This window comes from Colius striatus, chromosome 10 (genome assembly GCF_028858725.1).
Source record: "Colius striatus isolate bColStr4 chromosome 10, bColStr4.1.hap1, whole genome shotgun sequence".
NCBI classification, from domain to species: Eukaryota; Metazoa; Chordata; class Aves; order Coliiformes; family Coliidae; genus Colius; species Colius striatus.
The window spans coordinates 30,025,248-30,044,602 of record NC_084768.1 but is presented as its reverse complement, the minus strand read 5'-3'; the positions used below and the strand labels follow the sequence as shown (position 1 = coordinate 30,044,602).

The 19,355-nt window shown below is 50.0% G+C and overlaps 1 protein-coding gene across 1 annotated transcript in view; it reads right to left on the bottom strand.

The window, feature by feature from the left end:
- Window positions 1-18,857, bottom strand: part of ZSWIM5 (zinc finger SWIM-type containing 5) — a 99,419-nt gene extending 80,562 nt beyond the window's left edge. The window contains 2 exon segments of the mRNA XM_062003838.1: window positions 18,141-18,589; window positions 18,591-18,857. Of these exon segments, the coding sequence (XP_061859822.1) occupies window positions 18,141-18,589; window positions 18,591-18,832 (691 nt within the window). The 5' untranslated portion in view covers window positions 18,833-18,857.
- Window positions 18,858-19,355: the final 498 nt, after the last annotated feature.

Here is a 19,355-nt window from a genome sequence, read left to right as displayed (position 1 = left end):
GCTGTAATCTTGGCAGAAAGGGACATGTATAAAAATCACCACTCTGTCAAAACAGGGAAATAATGCAGGAGCTGATCTGTGCACATTAATCCGCTGCAGTCATGAGGAGACAATTTCCCTGGAGAAAGTCATACATTAAAAGGAAAAAGGGGAAAAAAAAAAGGGAAGAAAAAAAGATTAATGTGACTTTGAAATATCACAAGCACCGTTTATCTTCCTCCTGCCACCACAGGTTTCTTGTCTTTTTTCTTTTCTCTTTTCTCCCTTTTTTTTTTAAATACAAAGAGCCTTAAAATTCACTGTGAATACAGCCCTTCTGCCTCAGATGTGCAAACATAGGTGCATTACAGCACAGCAAAAACATAAACACAGTCCCACTTGCTCTCTCAGTACACAACCTCAACATCTTTAATCAATTCATTTTTTCTTAAAACAACCACCACAATTGCTTTTCACTGGCATAACCTTCTAATTACACTGAAGAGTAGATGGATGCTTCTCAGAGCTTCTGCTCGTGCTAACGACTGGGTTACACACAAAGTTCAGCCCTTGGTACTTCTGTGTCGGCACGGAAGCTGAATGCAAAAAATCCTGAACAGATAGACAGCCCAGGCCATATAATGGGCATGACCAGAATTTCAAGTGCAAGACTAAAAGATCTTGCCAGTTAAAGCAAAAAACTAAATAAATAAGGTTCAATCTATATAACACAAAGACAGAGACGCTTCAAACTGAAGCGAATTGCATGAACACAGCCTCTGGCAATGCTGAAACAAATGAGCTCACCATAGCGTTTATATTCTCATTTTCCTTTTACACATACCCCATAGATCATAAATATACATTAATAACTGTAACAGTCAAAGTTTACACTCAGCTGTAACATTTAGGATCAATACTCTTCAAATGACCTTTAATAGTAATGAGCTGCCATAACACTGTCTTGAGGACATTAAATTTTTATTAGAAATACTTTATTACAAAGGTTCAAACCTGTCTCCATGTACTTGTACACTCACACAACATTTCTCTCACTATTATCTTTTTCCTTGACCAGCTCTTGCAAGGTTTTTGAAAGACATACAGTATCAGGGCTTTAGATATTTCACATTTTCAGAGGTGGGTTGGTTGGTTTTTTTGCCTTCTTGTTTTTTTAATCAGAACCAGTGAGCCAGGGGTTGGAAAAATCATCCACTTTTCAAAGTGATAAATAGGAATTGCTCCCACGTGGCTTGAACAGGACAGGACTGAGCTCCCGATTACCATAAGCCGTCAGTTGGAGGGGGTGGAGGAGGCTGATGCCTCGTGGAGGGATGACCTGAGGCAGCATTGCCTCCTGGCTCTGCAGACCACCCCCAGCTCCCCAGGGAAGCCAGACAGAGGCTCAGCTCTGCTTCTCCCCCAGGTCTACGGGGACTTAGGTGAGGACCCTCCATCAGAACAAGTCCATCTCACACAGCTCCAGTCGACTGGAAAGCAAAAAAGGGAAACATGGGGAGAAACAACAACAAAAGAAATGGAAACATCCAGTCAAGATCCGGGCTCTCAACTCCTTTATGTTTTTTTAATGACTAGTCAAGTTCAAAATCAGATCATGTCAATGTTTCAGTGCCTATTTCAAGAATTAAAATAATTCACAGGGAACTCAGAGCAATTTATTTCTTCGGCTGCAGGTCCTGGATGCAAACCACAGAGAAATCTGATTTCAGCAGAACAATGAAACTGAGCAGATGGAAGTGAAGTCAAACAAAGGAAACACCAGGGGAAAAAAAAAAAGATAAATATTTCTCTGCCTTGGTATTAGACACAATCTCTATGAGAAGCAAATTAAACACACTCAAGGCAGCACCATATATTGCACCCAATGCCCTCTGAAGAACCTGACGTGGCTCAGCACAGACACCAGGTTGCTAAAAGGAGCCCAGATCTGACTGGGAGAGCAGCACAAGCACGTTCCCACATTTCATTCTGAATTCTGCTTCTAGAATTTAATCTCTAAAAACAACATTTTGTGACTTCCAGACCACTTTCTAAACAGCAGTGATCAAACTGGAGGGCAAGCACCCAAGTAAAAGCAACAGAGAAACTGACCGGTCATGGACTTTGCTTATCTGCACCTCTCAACCCCATGATTTTTTAGAGAGATACTCTGAAATCACAGCAAATATCAAGTCTGAGAGGATCCTCTTTTCCAGTGGCAGCACCAGGACAGCAGGCAGTGAGCTGGCAGCACACATCCAGCCAGCAGTATGCTCCTTCCCACTCAGCAGAGGCAAACTGCATCCCCTCACCTTCCCAAACCCCTTATCTGGGTCAGGGCCGTGGCAGTCCCTCACCACAACCCCCATTTCTCCTTGGGCTCTTGCAGTTGCTCATTAGGGTAGAGAAAGGCTCCGATGCATCATCTCTGCGGGCTTGAGGAGGGGCTCATCCACAACGGGTAATTCCCACTGCTTAATGACCTGAGACCAGCCAAGGCAGAGGCAAATGGGAAAGGGAATCTTCTCATTTGTTACCCATCCCCACATCCCGATAAAGAGAATGATTACACTTTTAAGTTCAAACAATTCCCTGCAGTTGTAGCCATGTCATATCTAGATTGTCTAATTTACATGCATATTCATAATCCCTGTGTATTTAATTAAATTCTTCAATCCCTGGAGTGTCTTTCCTAAACAATAGTAATTTATCTTGCACAGATAAGGGTGCCCTCGATTTATTCCACTCTGTAGCTAACAGCATTTCCTTCTGATGAAGGCTAGGAAGCAAAGTCCAACAGAGGGAATCTCTGAATATATTTAAATTGCAAGATTAGGCTGCTCCTCTTTCTTTCTCTCTCACCCCAAGTTACCCTTTTAAGTAATAAACACTTTCTCCTGAGCTCCAAGGAAAACCTTTTGCCCAGCCTCCTGATAACAGCTGTATGCTCCAAATACAAAAGCACTGCCCAAAACGCACTCCGCAAAGCGATCCCGCAGACTTCGGCATCACGAGCTACCAAGCAGCAGGGGTGTTACCCAGCATGGTCCACGGGCCATCCGCTGCACATACACTTCACAGCTGGCTATGAACCCCTTTGCTGCAGCCTCACCACAAGCCACGTGGGAAAAGCCATAGCCAGGAGAATGAAGAGCCTTTCATCTTTCCAACAAACATCCCTACGTTTGGGCTGTTCCTCAATGGATAACATCAGGCCTCTGAGAGAGGGCCAGATAATACACCAGACAGTCTGAGATGAGCTTTTTTGGTTATACAGTACCCCTAACCCAATAAATCCACAGTTTTTAATAGCTTCTACCCCCTCTCCCAAACCTCAGCCTGAGGCTCCAGGACAGAATCAAAGCATCAAAGTGGGGTGGAGAAGTGTTGGTCTCTACAAAAGCCTCTTTGGCCCCACCACCTCTGCATCACTGCTACCTCCCGTAGCAGAGCTGACTGTTCCTTGCCGGGGGAACAGCCATGCTACTGCCTGCACAGAAGGGATGCTGCACCCTGAGGAGACTCAGGGATAACCCCAGTGCTGCAGGAGATCTGACGCATCTCCTTCTTCATCCACACCACAGTCAAGGGCTAGGCCAGGGAAGCCCTTTAGCTGGAGAGGCTGCTCACAACAAGGGATGCATCCCTGTGCTCTGGCACCATTTCCTAATCTCCCCAAGCATTTGCTGCTGACCACTGCCAGACATGAGGGAATCCAGCCACTTTGCTCCCAACCAGCCCCTTTAAGCCTTTAGAGATGCTGTTACCATACATGAAAATAGGGTCAGGATTCTGCTGTCAGCACCCTCCTGAGCTGCAGAGTCACTCGTGCTGCTGAGGCAGCTCAAGGAAAGCCCTCGGGAAAGGGACTACTGGGACTCAGTGATAGACAGACAAGACACAGCGACTAACCCTGCTCTGGAGTAAAACTGACCTCCTCTCACCGTGGTGTCCCAGCACTCACTTCCCTAGGCAACTTCACCTCTCAAGTTTCGTACACAGCCACATCCATCAGGTGCTCCTCCAGACCACCCCCATGGCCACCAGAAACCTGTGTTTTGCACCACCACACCACAGCCGCAGCTTAACAACCCCAGCCCTCCACCCCTGCATCTGCCTGACACCATGAGGAGTCCCTACCCTTTACAGTTAGATGCTTCCCCCCTCGTTCAAGAACAGCAGAATCATAGAATCATTTGGGTTGGAAAAGACCTTCAAGAACATCAGGTCCAACCATTCACCTCACACTGCTACCACTAAACCATGTCCCTCAGCACCTCAGCTATGCATCTTTTCAGTATCTCCAGGGATGGGGACTGCAGCACCTCCCTGGGCAGCCTGGGACAGTGTCTTACGACCCTCTCAGGGAAAAAGTTCCTCATCACTTCCCTTGGTGTAACTTGAGGCCATTTCCTTTTGTCCTATCGTTCATTACTGGGGAGAAGAGACCAACTCCCACTTTAATACAACCTCCTCTCAGTCAGTTGTAAAAAACAATCATATCACCCCTCAGTCTCCTCGTCTCCAGGCTAAAGAATCCCAGTTGCCTCAGCTGTTCCTCATCAGAATCCTGCTCCCTTCCCCACCTTTGTTGCCCATCTCCAGACATGCTCCAGCACCTCAATGTCCTTCCTGTAGTGAGAGGCCCAAAACTGAACACAGCACTTGAGGTGCAGCCTCAGCAGTGCCAAGTACAGAGGGACAATCACTGGTCTGGTCCTGCTGGCCACACTATTTCTGATACAAATCAGGATGTCACTGGCCTTCTTGGCCACACTGATGGCTCATGTTCAGCTGCTATCGATTAACGTCCACAAGCTCTTTTCCACTGGAAGCGACAGACAAGGAGGGCAATGGTCTCCTTTAGTGCTTCAGCTAGACCTGGCACTGCCCTGAAGATGGGGCTCGTGCCGCCACCCCAGCCCATTAACGCTGGGCTCAGCACCCGGCAGAGCCCGCGGGACAGAGAGGTACTGTCCTCCACCAGTGACGTGGAGCCTGCCATTGCCAAATCCTCTTCCCCAGGAATTCATAGCTGGACTCAGACATTCCCAGCCTGTTACTTATTTCAATACTTTCAGCCCTCCAGAGTACAGGGACATCCTGTCTTAAACCTGCCGAGCCTCACGCCAAGAGGACATCTGCTTGGAAGGTGGCCTCTCCGGCTGATCCAGCCCTGGAGGGCTGCCTTCCCGTCTCTGCAAGATCCCAAACATACCCTTGCACCCAACAAAGAGAGGCCAGTTCACAGCAGAGCCAGGAACAAGAAAAGTCAGTCAGGCAAACCACAGCTCCCATTCCCACTTCAGAAGCTTTGCGAGATTTTTAGACCTTGGAAACGTTTTCTTCCTACTCAGGGCATTTTTAGGTTAATGGTTCATCAAACCTCACAGTCCAGGAAACCTTTGTGTGGCTGACCAGTATGTGGGTGTAGGGATGGGTGGGGAAAAAAAACTCCTCTTGGGCATCTGTTCTTCCCACAATGCTTGAACCGCAGGCTCTGGGCTGAGCTAGGAGCCACCAGAAACAAGCCAAAAACCAGGCAGCCAGGCAAGGGAAAACCTCATTGCTGCCTCTTTCAGACTTGAGGAACACAGATAGTGAGCAATCACTCCCAGACAGAAAGCATCAATCTCCTGTTGGAGATGCTCTGCAAAACACAGCATCCCCAGGTGAGAAGCAGCCACGCTGTGCCCCTCTGCAAACCTCAGAGGTGCTGGTGACACCCGGCACTGCAGGGGCTGACAAGGCTGCTGGCAGAGGGAACACACGATGTCTGAACTCTCTGTTTGCCCAGGAGCCAGTCTCCAACATCACACAACTCTGATTCCCTGCGTTGATTTCGTTTGGTTTGGTCCTTCTAGCCTAAGCCTTGTTTTACAAGCATTCCTCAAGTGCAAAAAGGAATGAAGTATCAGTGTTTGAGAGAAGAGCCCTTGGTACCCTGAAGCTCACTCTTCTTCCTCTTCTTCAAAAACTAGTACTTTCAAGTGAAAGCTCCAAATCTGGACAATTCTCATGAAGTGATTCCCCTACATCACCCACCTTCTTGTCTACTGTGAAAGTGGAGGAGCTGAGCCACGGCTAGGAACATCTAATCATTCACCTTTATCCTGTCCAGTTTTCCTAAATTTTTATGATTTTCCAGGATCAAAGTACCAGTGGATTTTTATCACAACACAGAAAGGCAATGGAGCAAAATTTCCCTCTGCTCCCTTTCCTAGCAAGCACAGCACCAACTGTAACATGCTTCCAGTGCCCCTTCTGCCCCTCAGGTGCTCCACAGATAAAGCAGTTCACTGTGAGCCACCAGCAAATAACCTCCAGCTTAAGCAAAGCAGATGACATGAGAATCTTTCAAACCACATCACTGCTGAACTTGAAAGATAAGGGATGTTTGTGCTGTATGAGGGCTGTGACTCAAAGTGGACAGAGTGATGCACCTGAAGATACCCACTCTTTCCACATGCCCCCAGCAATGCGGTAGGAGGCGAGCAGGAATCATCTTTTCCCAAATAACCAGTAACTTCCAAACTGAGAAGGAAATATTTGCTTCCAGTACACCTCACCTGCATGGGAACACCCTGACCTTGCCAATCCTCATCCACCCTGACCACAAAGCAGCAGAAAGCAAGGATGCGTGCTGCTTTCCACCATCCATTCCGTGAGATGGTTTCAGAAGCCACGGTGTGTGCACCACAGAGGGCTGTGGGAAGGTTTCAACAGCCACGTGCTGTGCCCTGGTTCTGAAACCAGCAACCTCATTTACCACTATCCAAATGTGCTCCTTGATCTCAAAAAACCTGGCTGCTAGCAAGCACACCCAGGCAGAGGTTAGCCAAAGAGCCTGTATTTTATGTAGTGGGAGGGGGTCCGTGAAGCTAACTCAAGAGAAGGAAGAGATGGAGAGACTTGTTTGAAGGGGAGGTAATGCACATTTCTATGCCTTCTAGGAAGTTCTGGAAAAGAGCAACAGGGATAAGCTCCACTCTGCACCAATTTGGAGGGCATAGCTTAGAAGCTGTCCAAACCCCACTGCTCATTCGTGGTCATCCTTACAAGCACCTGCCTTGCGCCTGTTGTTGGTGAGTAATATTTTCCACAGTGGGAAGCAAGTGAACAGAAGCGACACACCAGGAGTCACCATCACACTTGGTCACACATTGTTCACAGCTCCTCTCCATCAAAACCTGCAGGAGCTTTTACAGTCCAACCTCATTGTGAGCCCAAGGTGCAGAAGAGCACGCTTCATCACCCCACTTGCCACCTTTCAAAGAAGGTATCTGCCTAAAACAGGCACTCTTTCCTCACTCATCCTCCAGTCTCCAGAAGCGATGCCCTAGTGCAACAGGTCAAGCAACACCGCAGGAGCCATCAGTCTGCAGACTGCACCAGGTGCTGGAGCCTTCTGAGGATACTAAAAGCATCTGCCAACCAACCTGCTGAGACTCCCAGTCTTCAGAGAGCTCCACCAACCTCAGCAACTTCCCAACGTACCATAACAACATTTCCTAAGTGGAGTTTACAGACTAATTTTGCAACTTTCAAGCCAGATGCCCTTTCTCTTAGCAAGTATGTAAAATATGGCTTATGGATCAAATAAGGCAGGCTTAGAAGAGGGGAGAGTCAAGAGGGAGAAGACACTTCCCAACAAGGAGAAATACAAGATTTGCTGCAAAATGTAACAGATTCAGGGGACAAATTAAAAAGGGAAACCACAAAAACTTAGCCAAGTCCTTTTTTTAATTCTTGCATCTGCTGCTTTACAGTAAAGATTCAGCTACTGTGTATAATTAGATTTATATTCTGTGATTCTATTCTATACAGATTCCTTTGAAACTTCTTTGAGGTTAAAAACTACTGAGAAGTTTTAGCTGGGAAATAAAAAAGCTGCAGTAAGAACATTACCTCACACACACACAGGTCTCGGAGATGCTGCAATGTAAACAGGGGAAAGTTTCACCTGTGAAAGTGGTCTGCAGACTCCTGCAGGGTAGAGAGCAAGGCCACACCAGCTTATTGCTGCTCACCCTCAGCTCCCCACACAGGGCCCTGCAGCTCCAGGAACATTTTGAGGACCTGCCATTTGGAAACCAGTTGCAAACCCCAGACTCAAAGCAGCTCACCAAGAATGAGTGGCAGCAGTATGGACACTGTGTGATGTGCCTGGGTTTTCTTGAGCAATGAAATGACTTTAACAATGAGAAACAAAACAGATAGATCTGATTTCAGGGCTAAAAATCCAGCAGTCCAAACAGACTTTAAGTACAGATCTTAAGCTCCAAGAGCAGGACGTGAACATGACCCAGATACCCAAGAGTCAGCAGACAACAAAAGTGGCAGAAAGGGAGACCAGTATATGGGTAAAAGGGACACCCCTGGTCTGCAATCTGAGCCCCATACTGATCACTCTGGTATAAAGAGGATCTCAAACTCATTTATGTAATAGTACATCTCCTGAAACTCTAGAAACCATCCATCGGATGCCATCACATTATGCACTTACAGCGTGGACAAGGGGGGAAGAAAACTGTCTCCATTTATATGGGAGGGACAAAACACCTCATGCTTTAAGAGCATCAGGACTGCAAAGCACCCAAACATCCCACTCCACTTAGGACCTACACAGCAGGCACTCCTGGGAGAGGCCAATCTGCCTGTGTCTCCACTAACCATGAGGAAAACCAAGGTGATAAGGAACACTAGACATCCACCAGCCAAGCTAAGAGGATGAAGCATTTCTCTGGAAACAATCGGGTTCCCTAATAACAGGGCTGCAGCGGCGGCGTGAAAGGGAGGGAGGAGGAGCAGGCGGGGAGAAAGGGACTAGCTGGATATTTATCCCATCCTCATCTTTGTGTTATCAGTACCCCGGTATCAGCATTGTTCAAAATGGCTGCTTAGATGGTTGCCAGCAGCAACAACAGAATCGGTCCATCTGCTGGCATTCTCCCTAATCTATCTCAAACACTCGTCTTCTTTTTAAATGCACGCAGGGGAAAGAAGGAGGGGGGGGGAGAGAAAAGTCCGCCTCATACAAAGAAACAGAATCCTGCTATAACAGAGCCTTTTAACTAGATTTTATGCCACCCCTGTTTCCAGGACACACAGACAAAAGTTAATTTTACGATAAAAGAACCAGTGTTAGGTGCTTTTTTGTTATGAGATCAGAAAGCAAATGGAATTTGAATTGTCTGCAGTGGCATGTATCTGACAAAGATTAATTTAAACAGATATTGTCTCTGAAACCAAAGTCCATTGAGCGGCTTCACAGCCTATCAACCATGCGAAAGCAGCTCCTTCAGCAGCACTGCTGACTCCACCACTTTCTTTAAAAATGGCTTAACCTATTTCTTGTAAGATAAAAGGTCATATATAGTTCTATTTTACAAACCCATAATAGCTAAAGCCACACCAAGAGAGGACAATCGGGAGAAAATAATACCGGGGGGGGGGGGGGATTTCCTCCCCCTTCACAGACAGATGCTCGACACTTGCTGGGTATTTTTCAAAGTTCAGCCATAGACACCGAAATATTTCAACATCCTTAGAACAGAATAAAAACCCCAGGGCCCCTGCAGGTCAGCAGTGCAGGATGGAGGAGCCCAGCCTGGGTCGAGATGCTGCAGCAGGGCAGCTCACTGCAATCCGCACGGGATGCTCCTCTCGCACAGATGCGAAGCCATGAGAAGGATGCAGGGAGGAGAAGCGGGGCTGCCAGCTAGCTCCCTTAGCACCTGGGCCAAGCAGGCAGGGGTGGGCAGGAGGGGAAAAAGCACTGCTCCCCAGGACTTACCCACCTCAGCCCCTCTCTGAACACTGGGGTATTATTTCTCCTTTTAACCACAAATCTGTGCGTGCCATCAGCAGGCGGATGGAGACAGCTGCTCAGACTTCAATGGGACACACACACAGATGGGGGTGGGGGGGAAAAGCTGCAGAAACCCAAATCCTGCAATTTATTCCCTTTTTATTTCCAGTTTATACAGAGCACCGCAGGGAAAATGCTACCAGACAGTTTCAGAGCATTTGATACAGCAACGACCCAGCTTTGGGAAAAGAACGGAGGAGAAGCAAAATAAAAGATGACAGCCAAAAGCACTTTTAATATAGTTTCAGTACTTTCAAGAGAAAGCTTCTGTACACAGAGCAGCCAGTGAACTGTTACCAAAATAAACACAACTGGCTTTAAAAAAATTAGGAATTTCTTTCTGAGGATCAAGCGAATCAAAAGAGACGAGAACCAGCGAGTGAGACAGAAAACACATTTATTTTTCATCCTCCAGACGCAATTCTTTTAATTTGGCATCCAAAGCCATTGTGGTTCATTAATGCAAATTTTATTTATCTCAGGAACTCATTTGTTGCTCTGCCATCCCTTTGACAGGGCACTCGTCTTCGTCGAGGCAGCCCAACACCAATAACGGGTGATGGCTACCGCTGGTGTCCCGGGCAGCCACCGGCACCCAGGGTGGAAGCCGGTGCTACGGAACGGCACCCAGAGGGGAGGCACAGCCTGGCCTGGCCTTGCTAAGGCCCAGGCCACCAAGCCACCCACATTCACCCAGGGAATCCCTCCCCATCAGCAGCTGCAGGGCACAGGCACTCTCTCCAGGTGCAAAGGCAGCAGTCAGGCAGATACCACGCAGTGCCCCGCTGAGCCAACCTCAATGATGATTAGCAGCGCCCGGCCTAATGAGTTGGGTGGCATAGGTGCAGGCAGCTCATTACAGGGAGCATCACAAGGGGGGCACAGACCCCTCATCTCCCATTTTAACCCAGGGGCAACAGCAGCAGATTTACAGATGACAAGCTGGACCAACACATCCACACGCATCCCTTCTGAGCCGGCATCCCTGCGGATCTGCCTCCTAAGCACATTTGTGGCTTTGTTTTCAACGATGTGAGAAACGAGGCCAAAACAAAAAAAAGGAGAAAAATCCCTGGCAGTGTGTACCTAGAATGGGACAAGTAAAAGCCCAGGGTTTTATTAATTTGTGCATTACTTTAAATGCAGCATTTTACAAGGACTAACCCCAATCCTGCACAAAATCCTAAGCCGTAAGCTTGAGACAAAAAAAATATAAATGCTCTTAAAATGCAGGGCTAGAAAATCCATTTGGAGAGAAATGTGGTGGCATCACACACAGGTGAATGCTCAGCATTTAATAAAACACACACCCGCTGCACCAACCAAGTGGAATCTAGTCATATTTAAACACAGGGATTAAAAAGAAACATCTAAATACAGAAAAGCCTTTGAAAAATTGAATTTCTGTTTATGGGACATTTCGTGGTAAAACCATGAAGATGCTTTCCCCCACACAGTCCCAGAGAAGTGATTTTTCAGGACCTGGATCTCTCTGTGAGATGTTATTACGACCTTCCGTGTGCAACTCCCGTTGCAAAGGCACGAGAAGTCAGAGGTCAAGCCCGTACATCAAACCCTGCCCTTGGGAATACCAGGTGAAAAATGACACGGGGTTCAGTCCTCCTCTTCTGAGCACGCACGAGAGCATTTCCAGGGCCTCAGCAGCTCTTCAGTAGGACATGGGGAGCTCCCCACCACTATCCCAAATCCTGGCTCTGTCCACTTGTTTTACAGCAGTCCTTAACATAGCCAAGGTGTGGTGTCACCGAGTTTTTCTACTCATTGGACAATGGAACAATTTCTGTTGATGCTGATGCCAAAAAAAAGCCCAAACTCAGCAGAGGTAGGAACCTGTTACTCACAGGAACTGCTTTCCTCCTCTCATCCCCAGAAGACCAAGAGTATGACTGGAGTATGACATAACCTCTTCAAGACAGCATCAAATGTTAGGTAGGACACACTAGAAATTCATGTTAATACCCTCAAGACAGCTATTTCACACCTCCAGCTCCCGGTAAAATAAAGTCACCAACGCCAGCCACAGATGGGGAAACTGATGGAGAAACAAGTTCAGCCATTACCTGCTTCCTACTGAGCAAAGACCCCTGCACCCACCTTCCCAGGTCTCCAGCAAACCTCATCCATTGCCCCACCAGAAGAAACGAGCACTGCAAAGAGACAGGGGAGCAAGCAGAGGCCCCTTCCTCACTGCCTCCCACGGGACCTCATGTGAGGATGGCTCCTCAGAGAGCAGCCAGGGGAACAGAACTCAAAGCCTCACATCCCTAGGAGAAACAAGAACACCCCTGCATCTCCATAGTAAAGTTCACTTGCTTCAAGTACAAGACATTTTCATGCAGCACCAAGCCTTGGCCTCTCACTGAAAATCCCTGGCTTGGCTGCCTTGAGAGAGTGAAGAGTTGCTGCTCTTCTTGCAATTCCCACTCAGCTCCTGACCCTCAGGAGCTACTCCAGCCTCAAAGGCAGTAGGGGAAAACTTTCATCACCACTAGACACAGAGCTGCCCATACAACCCAAATGCAAAAGAGCTCCTGAGAATGAAGCACAAGCACAAGGTTGGCCATGCCATTCACCTGAGCAGCCTGCCCCGGGAAAGGGGAACAAGACATAACTCTTAAACACCAAAGACTTGCCACCTGCCCCAGAGATCAGGTCCCCCTCCAGTGCCAGGTTCACATGTACACCAAGGAAACACATAAACCCACAAACTCTCTCTTCCACCCTAACACTACTGAGATTATTTTTGTTAATGCGTGTATTTCCAAAGGAAATTAAAGGCTGACACACCACAAGAGACGATTCACAGCTGAATGTGACAGTACAGAGCTATGGGATAGACAAGCTCATTGAATTCTTCTAAAAGTCCTATCTGAGGTTAGAGGGACTAATCATAAAACATCCAACATCAAAGCCAGCATCAAATAACAGCAAAGCACATTCCCTCGCACAAAGCTTCAGAAACAAAGCACAGGGGCACATGTGGTTTATGTTACTGCAGTTTTAGCACAGTTAAATATTTCCTAATATATTCCCTCTACATGTGAGCAAAACCTGCAGTGAACAACGTGCACAAAGCTTCTCACCTGGGCTAAGCTTCATAAAGCACAGGTAGGCTGAGAACAAACTCCTTTTGCCTGCTCAAGCCAGAAACCGGGACTTCTCACGCTTTCTCCCCAAAAGACACTTCAAACGTATTTATTCTTAATGATTAAACAAAATATTTCATTTCCTGTGCTTTACTTTTCAGGTCTCTAAGTCTCTTTAAGCTACCATCTTTTGCCTGGAATAATTAACCACCTAGTTAAAAAGACATCCCAGCTTCAGAATGTCTGTTTAGACTTTTTCAAAAGACTCGAAAGTCAATAAATAAATCTGCTTCTTTGACAAAATCATTAAAATTCCAGCTGTCAGAGCCCTCCCAGCTCTCCCTGACATACCAGCAAGAAACTCTGGTGGTTTCCATCATCTCCCATTCCAGAACATCCTCAAGAAATACCTCACCTATGAAGGAGCAGCAATAAACAGATTGTAAGTTTTAATGCCTGATAATCCTTTGTTTTAATTATATATATGGAGACAATAATAATTAGAAACATAAAGAGCTTAATGTAGATTTAAAATGTTCCAAGTGATACGGCTAATGAACCTCTGCTGGCCCCTTTCATGTGGTTTGAAGTATTTTAATACATTTTATAGGAAAAAGTAATCTACTGGCAAAGAAAAATAAAGTGAAAATTAACTTATGCAACGACCTCCACGCCCAAAAACTAAGAGGATACAGAAAATGACACTTCCTTGGTAGGACTCTGACAGATGACACCAGGGTTCAGCATAGACACTAAAATACGTTTCACAACCTATGGTGTTCCTTTCAAACCTGCTCCCACTGGACACAGCCTTAAACCTACAGGAGATCCGTCTTTACACAAAACAAAAGCAACCACAAGTGGCCCTGGAGAGCCCCATCAAAGTGTTTTCCCCAAAATAAACAGCTCCATAAAGCAACACGCCACCTGGACTTTTAAAACCAACTGGATACTAATTTAGACTCTGCCCCGCACCACATCACAAGGGAGGGAAACCAAACGCTTGCCTAAAAGCAAGCATTTTAGGGGGGAAAAAATGCTGAAAAACCTAAAAGTAGCTTTGGGAAAGGAAAAAAAAAGCTAAAAGTAGCCTCAGTCACGTTAAGAGCACAGGAACCCATCCGTATTTTTACCTCAAAGCTGCATTTCAACAGGCATCATTACGAATACACACCGAGAGCAGCTGGAAACCGCAGCGGAACAAAAAGCTTCCAAATCAAAACTCGTCCAATTAAAGTGCATTCCCACGTATTATTTACAGGTATCAGGTCAAGCTTAACCTCTGCCCAGGCAGAAGGCTCCTGAAGCTGGGTCAGAACCCCCTCCCCCTGCGCCTGGATGTCCGGCTCTAATCACCAGACCAGGAACCGCAGGAAGAGATCCAGCACTGACCTGCAAAGCATCAGCTAAAATATTCAGAATTAATTGCAGGATTGGAAAAAACAGGCTCCCTCCAAGTGTTTACAAAGGCAGTGCATTTCCAAGCCCTGCTTCATTGTTACTCTAACAGCAAAAGTAAATTCTGCCTATGTACTTATGGCTGGACCGCATACCTCCCCATCGGGGCACAAAGGCTTATCTGTGGGGAAGGAGCACACACTACAGAGGCTCCTGAGTGGCCAGTTACAAGGCAAAGAACAGCACAAAGCTCCACGTTTCCTCTTGTGAGCAATCATAAAAGCAACGAGAAAGCACAATTCCCACCTAAAATTGCCACGGACACTCGCCCACCCATCAGCAACCGCCGACGGACTCAAGGGCAAACCGTATTATACCGTGCTGGGGAGCGCGGGCGAGAAACATGAATCTGTTCTGCTGGATCACAGCCTAACTGTCAAAATCCACCAAAGCTCTTTTCTCTCTCCCAAACCCCAAGAGATAATGGTGTAAAAAACTTTTGTTCATAAATATTTATGCGAGTGAACTTGTTAAAAATTAACCACCGTCGTTAAAGGTTTTGTATCCTTTAGGATTCCCGGCATGCAGTGCACTCTGCATGCTTTATATTAAGCCTGGCATTTCTGCATTCCTTTCCTGCATGCTTTTGTCATTTGTCTAAAAATTAAAAGAAACCCCCCCACACACACACCACACACACACAAAGACGGGATCTGTACACATAATAATAAAGCAGTTTTTAAGAAGACAAAGATGCCTGTGTTCAACATCCAAGATCTTTCTTTGAGCAGGAGAGGGGGGGAAACAAAAAAATGAAAATCAATTTAACGACTCCAGTGAGATCAGCGTTTAAGCCTCGTTTAAGTTTTACTAAGCATGAAGGAATTATTGGTTGATAATGTGGCATGTATGGGGTTTTTTTTTTAGAGCTGCCAGCTTCGTGAGCACGAGGGAGACGGAGCCCCGAGCAGTTTGTCCCCACGAGCACAACCCTCACCCCTCTCCACATCATCTTCCATCTCCAGAAGGTTATTCCTCGTGGATTTTGGCTTTCAAGTTTTCAAAGACATTTTTCCAACCACAGAGAGAAGGAATTTCACATCCGCACTATCCGTATGTTTTCACGGCTCTGAGTCAGAAACACGACTGTACAAACATCTGATCTTTATTAACAGCAAATCTCAACTGTGCAAACCTCAGGTCGTGACGCCGGGAGCTGGCGGTGTCCATTAAAGAGATCCTTAGAAGGGAACAGTAGTTTTGATTTAGCGCTGGTGAACATCAAGTAAGCCAGGCTTGGGGTTTGATTTGTTTTTTTCCAAGACATAATGGTTCCCATACAAGCCAGCAACCGAGTTCCTATCTTAATTGCAAACACACACAACGCAGCCACAAAGTGTCTGTGTCTCCAGTGGCTGGAGCTCTTCCACCTCACCTTCCAGCAAGCATCCGCAGGATGGATGTGGAAAGTTGGCAGAGGAGATCTCGGCTCTGCCTCCCGCCCCGGATAAACACGCAGCCCTTCACAGCCTTTTGTTTGATGTCAGTCTTCCTCCTCTGGCTCGGGGCTGCGAGGGACTGCTGTAACAAGGCTGCTCCGGGGAGAAAAACCAGAGGGGTCCAACCCCACATCACCCACCCGCTGCTGTCTGAAGAGGAGCCGCGCTACAGCTGAGACCCGACCCCCTCCGCTGCGAAGGCAAACTCCCGCAGCGAGCAGCCCGCCTGCCCCTCTCGGGCTGCAAAAACAAGAGATAAATCACCCACCGACTCCGCGGCCGGCGCTTCCAGAACACGCCGCTGCATCTGAAAGGCTGACGGTTCAGAGGACAATGGGCGCGAGCTCCGGTTTCAAAGCTGGGGAGAGGGTTTAGGCTTGTCAGGGGATACAGCAGAGCTGGGATTGTCCTCCCCATCCGGGAAGCACAGGGAGACGGGGCCCGCGTGATGCTGAACGCCAGCGCTGGACATCACTTTGGGATGGGACCGCTCCGCGCGTCCCACGCGCGTCTGACCCCCGCGCACACCCAGACCCTTCACAGCATTGCCTGAAGCCTCAGCGGAGCCACGTTGCAAACACAAACCATTTTTTTTTTAAAGCTCATTAAAACAAGAAATTCCCTTTGTACAGAACCAGCCCTGGTTTTAGGCAGCCGTGAGCTGGGTCCCCCACTCCCACGCTGGCTGCCCCCCGCGCATCCACACCTCGGTGGGCACGTCAATAAAGCACTGCCCACGCTACGCTGGTATTTTCCTTTCCCTCCCAATTTTAAAGTTCCCGAAGAGCTGCTCCTCTCCTCCTTAAAAAAAACATTTGGTTTTGAGGCTCAAAGTATTTTAAACAGAACAATTAATCATCTGAATGCAGCCCTTACAAAACATTCATTCACCCAAAAAGAAAAGGGTATAATCATATCCTCGGAGAAAAACCCTTTGTGCTACAGGAATTTTCACTGCATATCCTCGGAGGTGGAAGAATTCTTCTGCTGTCTCCTATTTTCACGTCTCGAATGGAAAATGCTTTGGTGATGCTCTTGTGAATGTAAACTGTACCAAATGGGATTTTGATGTCATTATTTTTCTTTTTGTAAAGCAGGGTTGGGGTTTTTTTTCTCCCTCCCCCCGCAAAAGGAAGGAGGGCTCTTTAAATAAACACAGCCTGAGCTAACCATTCCTTACAACAAAAACCTCCCTCCCTTCACTCATTCACGCCATACCCTGGCACAAGATGAATTTACATTTCGCATTTGCAAAACAAATTCTAGCCTAATGTCATTTTAATGGGGACGTGCATCTCAATCACTTCCAGTAACAACCGGGAGCGATTATTTTATGTAAAACATCACAATTTGTTTCTCTTTAAATATATACAGACACAAGGTGCATTTTGGCTAGGGACAGGGACTGGGAGGACGGGAGGGGGAAGAGGAATAATATTTCCTCTCCGAGGATCCCCCTCTGCCAGTGCACACAAAAGCCACCTGCCCATGGAGAGAGAGACACGATGCCATTATTCCCACCACCATTCCCACGGCCCCTTGACGAGAAGGCCGAGCGCCCGTCCCCGACGCGCGACGGTGACACCCGCCGGGGGTATCCGCCGGTCAGCCCAACCTGCCACCCCCACCGCCCCTGCCTTTCCCACCACTGAAGGTGGCCGTGTGGGTGCCTGCGACGGGGTAAGCGGGGGACAGACGCCCCCCTAGAGATTTTCCGAGGCGGGGGGAAAGCCCCTGATGGAGAAGACAAAGACAAGCGCTCGGAGCTGCTGGAGAAACGCGTTGTGTTTAGAAACCCATCGCCCCGTGGAAGAGCCGGGACCCCCGGGGGGGTGGGGGCACGCGGGGCTGAGAGGGACCCCGGCGGCGAGGCGGAGGGGAAAAGGAGGGGGGGGAAGGCTGCGTGCCCTCCATACAAATCCCCGACGGGCACTTGGCGGAGGGGGCTGGCTTTATTTTCCCACTCGGGCTAGATGCACGGCATCCACGGCAGCGGGCCGCTGCCGGTGACAGCGGGCACACACAGTCTCATCACGGGGCGGGGGCTAGATGTGTGGGTGTGTGTCACCCCCAGCCTTCCCACCCCTCCAAACCCCAAAGGCACCCCAAAGCTGGCATCCTCCCAGCGAGGCACAAGGCGGTCCCTGCCCCCGGGGCAGGATTTTCCTGTCAAACCACAACCGCGCCAGACAAAAGGCTGAGGTGTTTGGAGGGGATGCGGGGCGGCGGCGGCGGGACGACACACGGACGGACACCAGCCCTCGGGGGCCCCGTCCCGGCACTCACCGACTTGCAGCACGTTGTCCACCGCGCCGGTCTCCAGCAGGCGGATGCCGCGGCGGAAGGGCAGCCCCTCGCCCTGCGGCGCGGGGGCGGCGGCGGGGGCGGCGGGCGGCGGCGGTCCGGCGGCGCCGGGGCTCTCCTCGCCGACCGGGGCGGGGGCGGCGGCGGCGGACGGTCCCCCCGCGGCGGCGCTGGCGGGGGATGCGGCGGCGGCGCGGCCGGGCTGGAAGCTGGAGTACATGCAGATCTGCCGCTCGCTGCGGGGGAAGCTCCAGTAGACGATGCGGCGCTGGACGGGCTCGGGGATGCGCTGGAAGCGGCCCTCCACCCGCTCGAAGGCCCAGCTCCCCGCCACCCGTTTGGCCGCCGCGTCCAGCAGCGACTCGGGCTGCAGCAGGCTGCCCGCCCCGCCGCCGCCGCCGCCGCACCCCGGCCCCGCCGCCGCCCCCCCCCGCCGCCGTCCCCGCCGCCCCCGCCGTCCCCGCCGCCGCCGCGGGGCAGCAGCCGGCCAGAACCGGAGGGGCTCCGCTGGCCCCCGCGCCCGGCCCAGCGCCGGCCCCGGCGGCCCCGGGACGGGGGTGAACGGCCCCGGTGCCCCCCGCCGGGCAGGCTCGGGAGCACAAGCGCTTGGGGCCCGGGGCGCCGGTGGGCAGCGGCGGGCGGAGCAGCTCCTCTCCCTCTCCTCCCTCCGCCATGGCTGCGACCGACTGAGCCGGGCGAGGGGAGGAGAGATGGGGAGGAGATGGGGGGGGGGGGCGGGGGGGGAGCTGGGGGTGGAGACTGGAGGGGGTGGTTCCGCCGGCCAGGAGCCGGCCCCCGCCGGGGCGGGACGCTCCGCAGCCCCCCGCCCGCTCCGCGCTCCGCCCGGCACCTGCCCGGGATGCCGGGGGCTCGGCTCCGCGGGGCGGGGAGGGGGTCGTCCCTGAGGACCGCGCCAGTGCCCTCCTGGCAGTGTCGCCGGGCTCGTGGGAGGGACAGCGGGGGGACGCTGTGTCCCCGTGGCCAGCGAGCGGGGGGCGACAGCAGCCGAGCGCACGGCGGGGCTGGACGTGGCACTGCTGCCCCGGTGGTGTCCGCCGCCAACCGGGGACCGCTGCTGCTGCGAGCGCTGCGGTCCCCGGCCTCAGCACCCAGCCCAACGCGAAAACCGCCTTCGGGTTGAAGCCGGGTAGCAGAGCAGGCAGCACTGCGCGGCCCCTCGGCGGGCGTTAGGGTTTG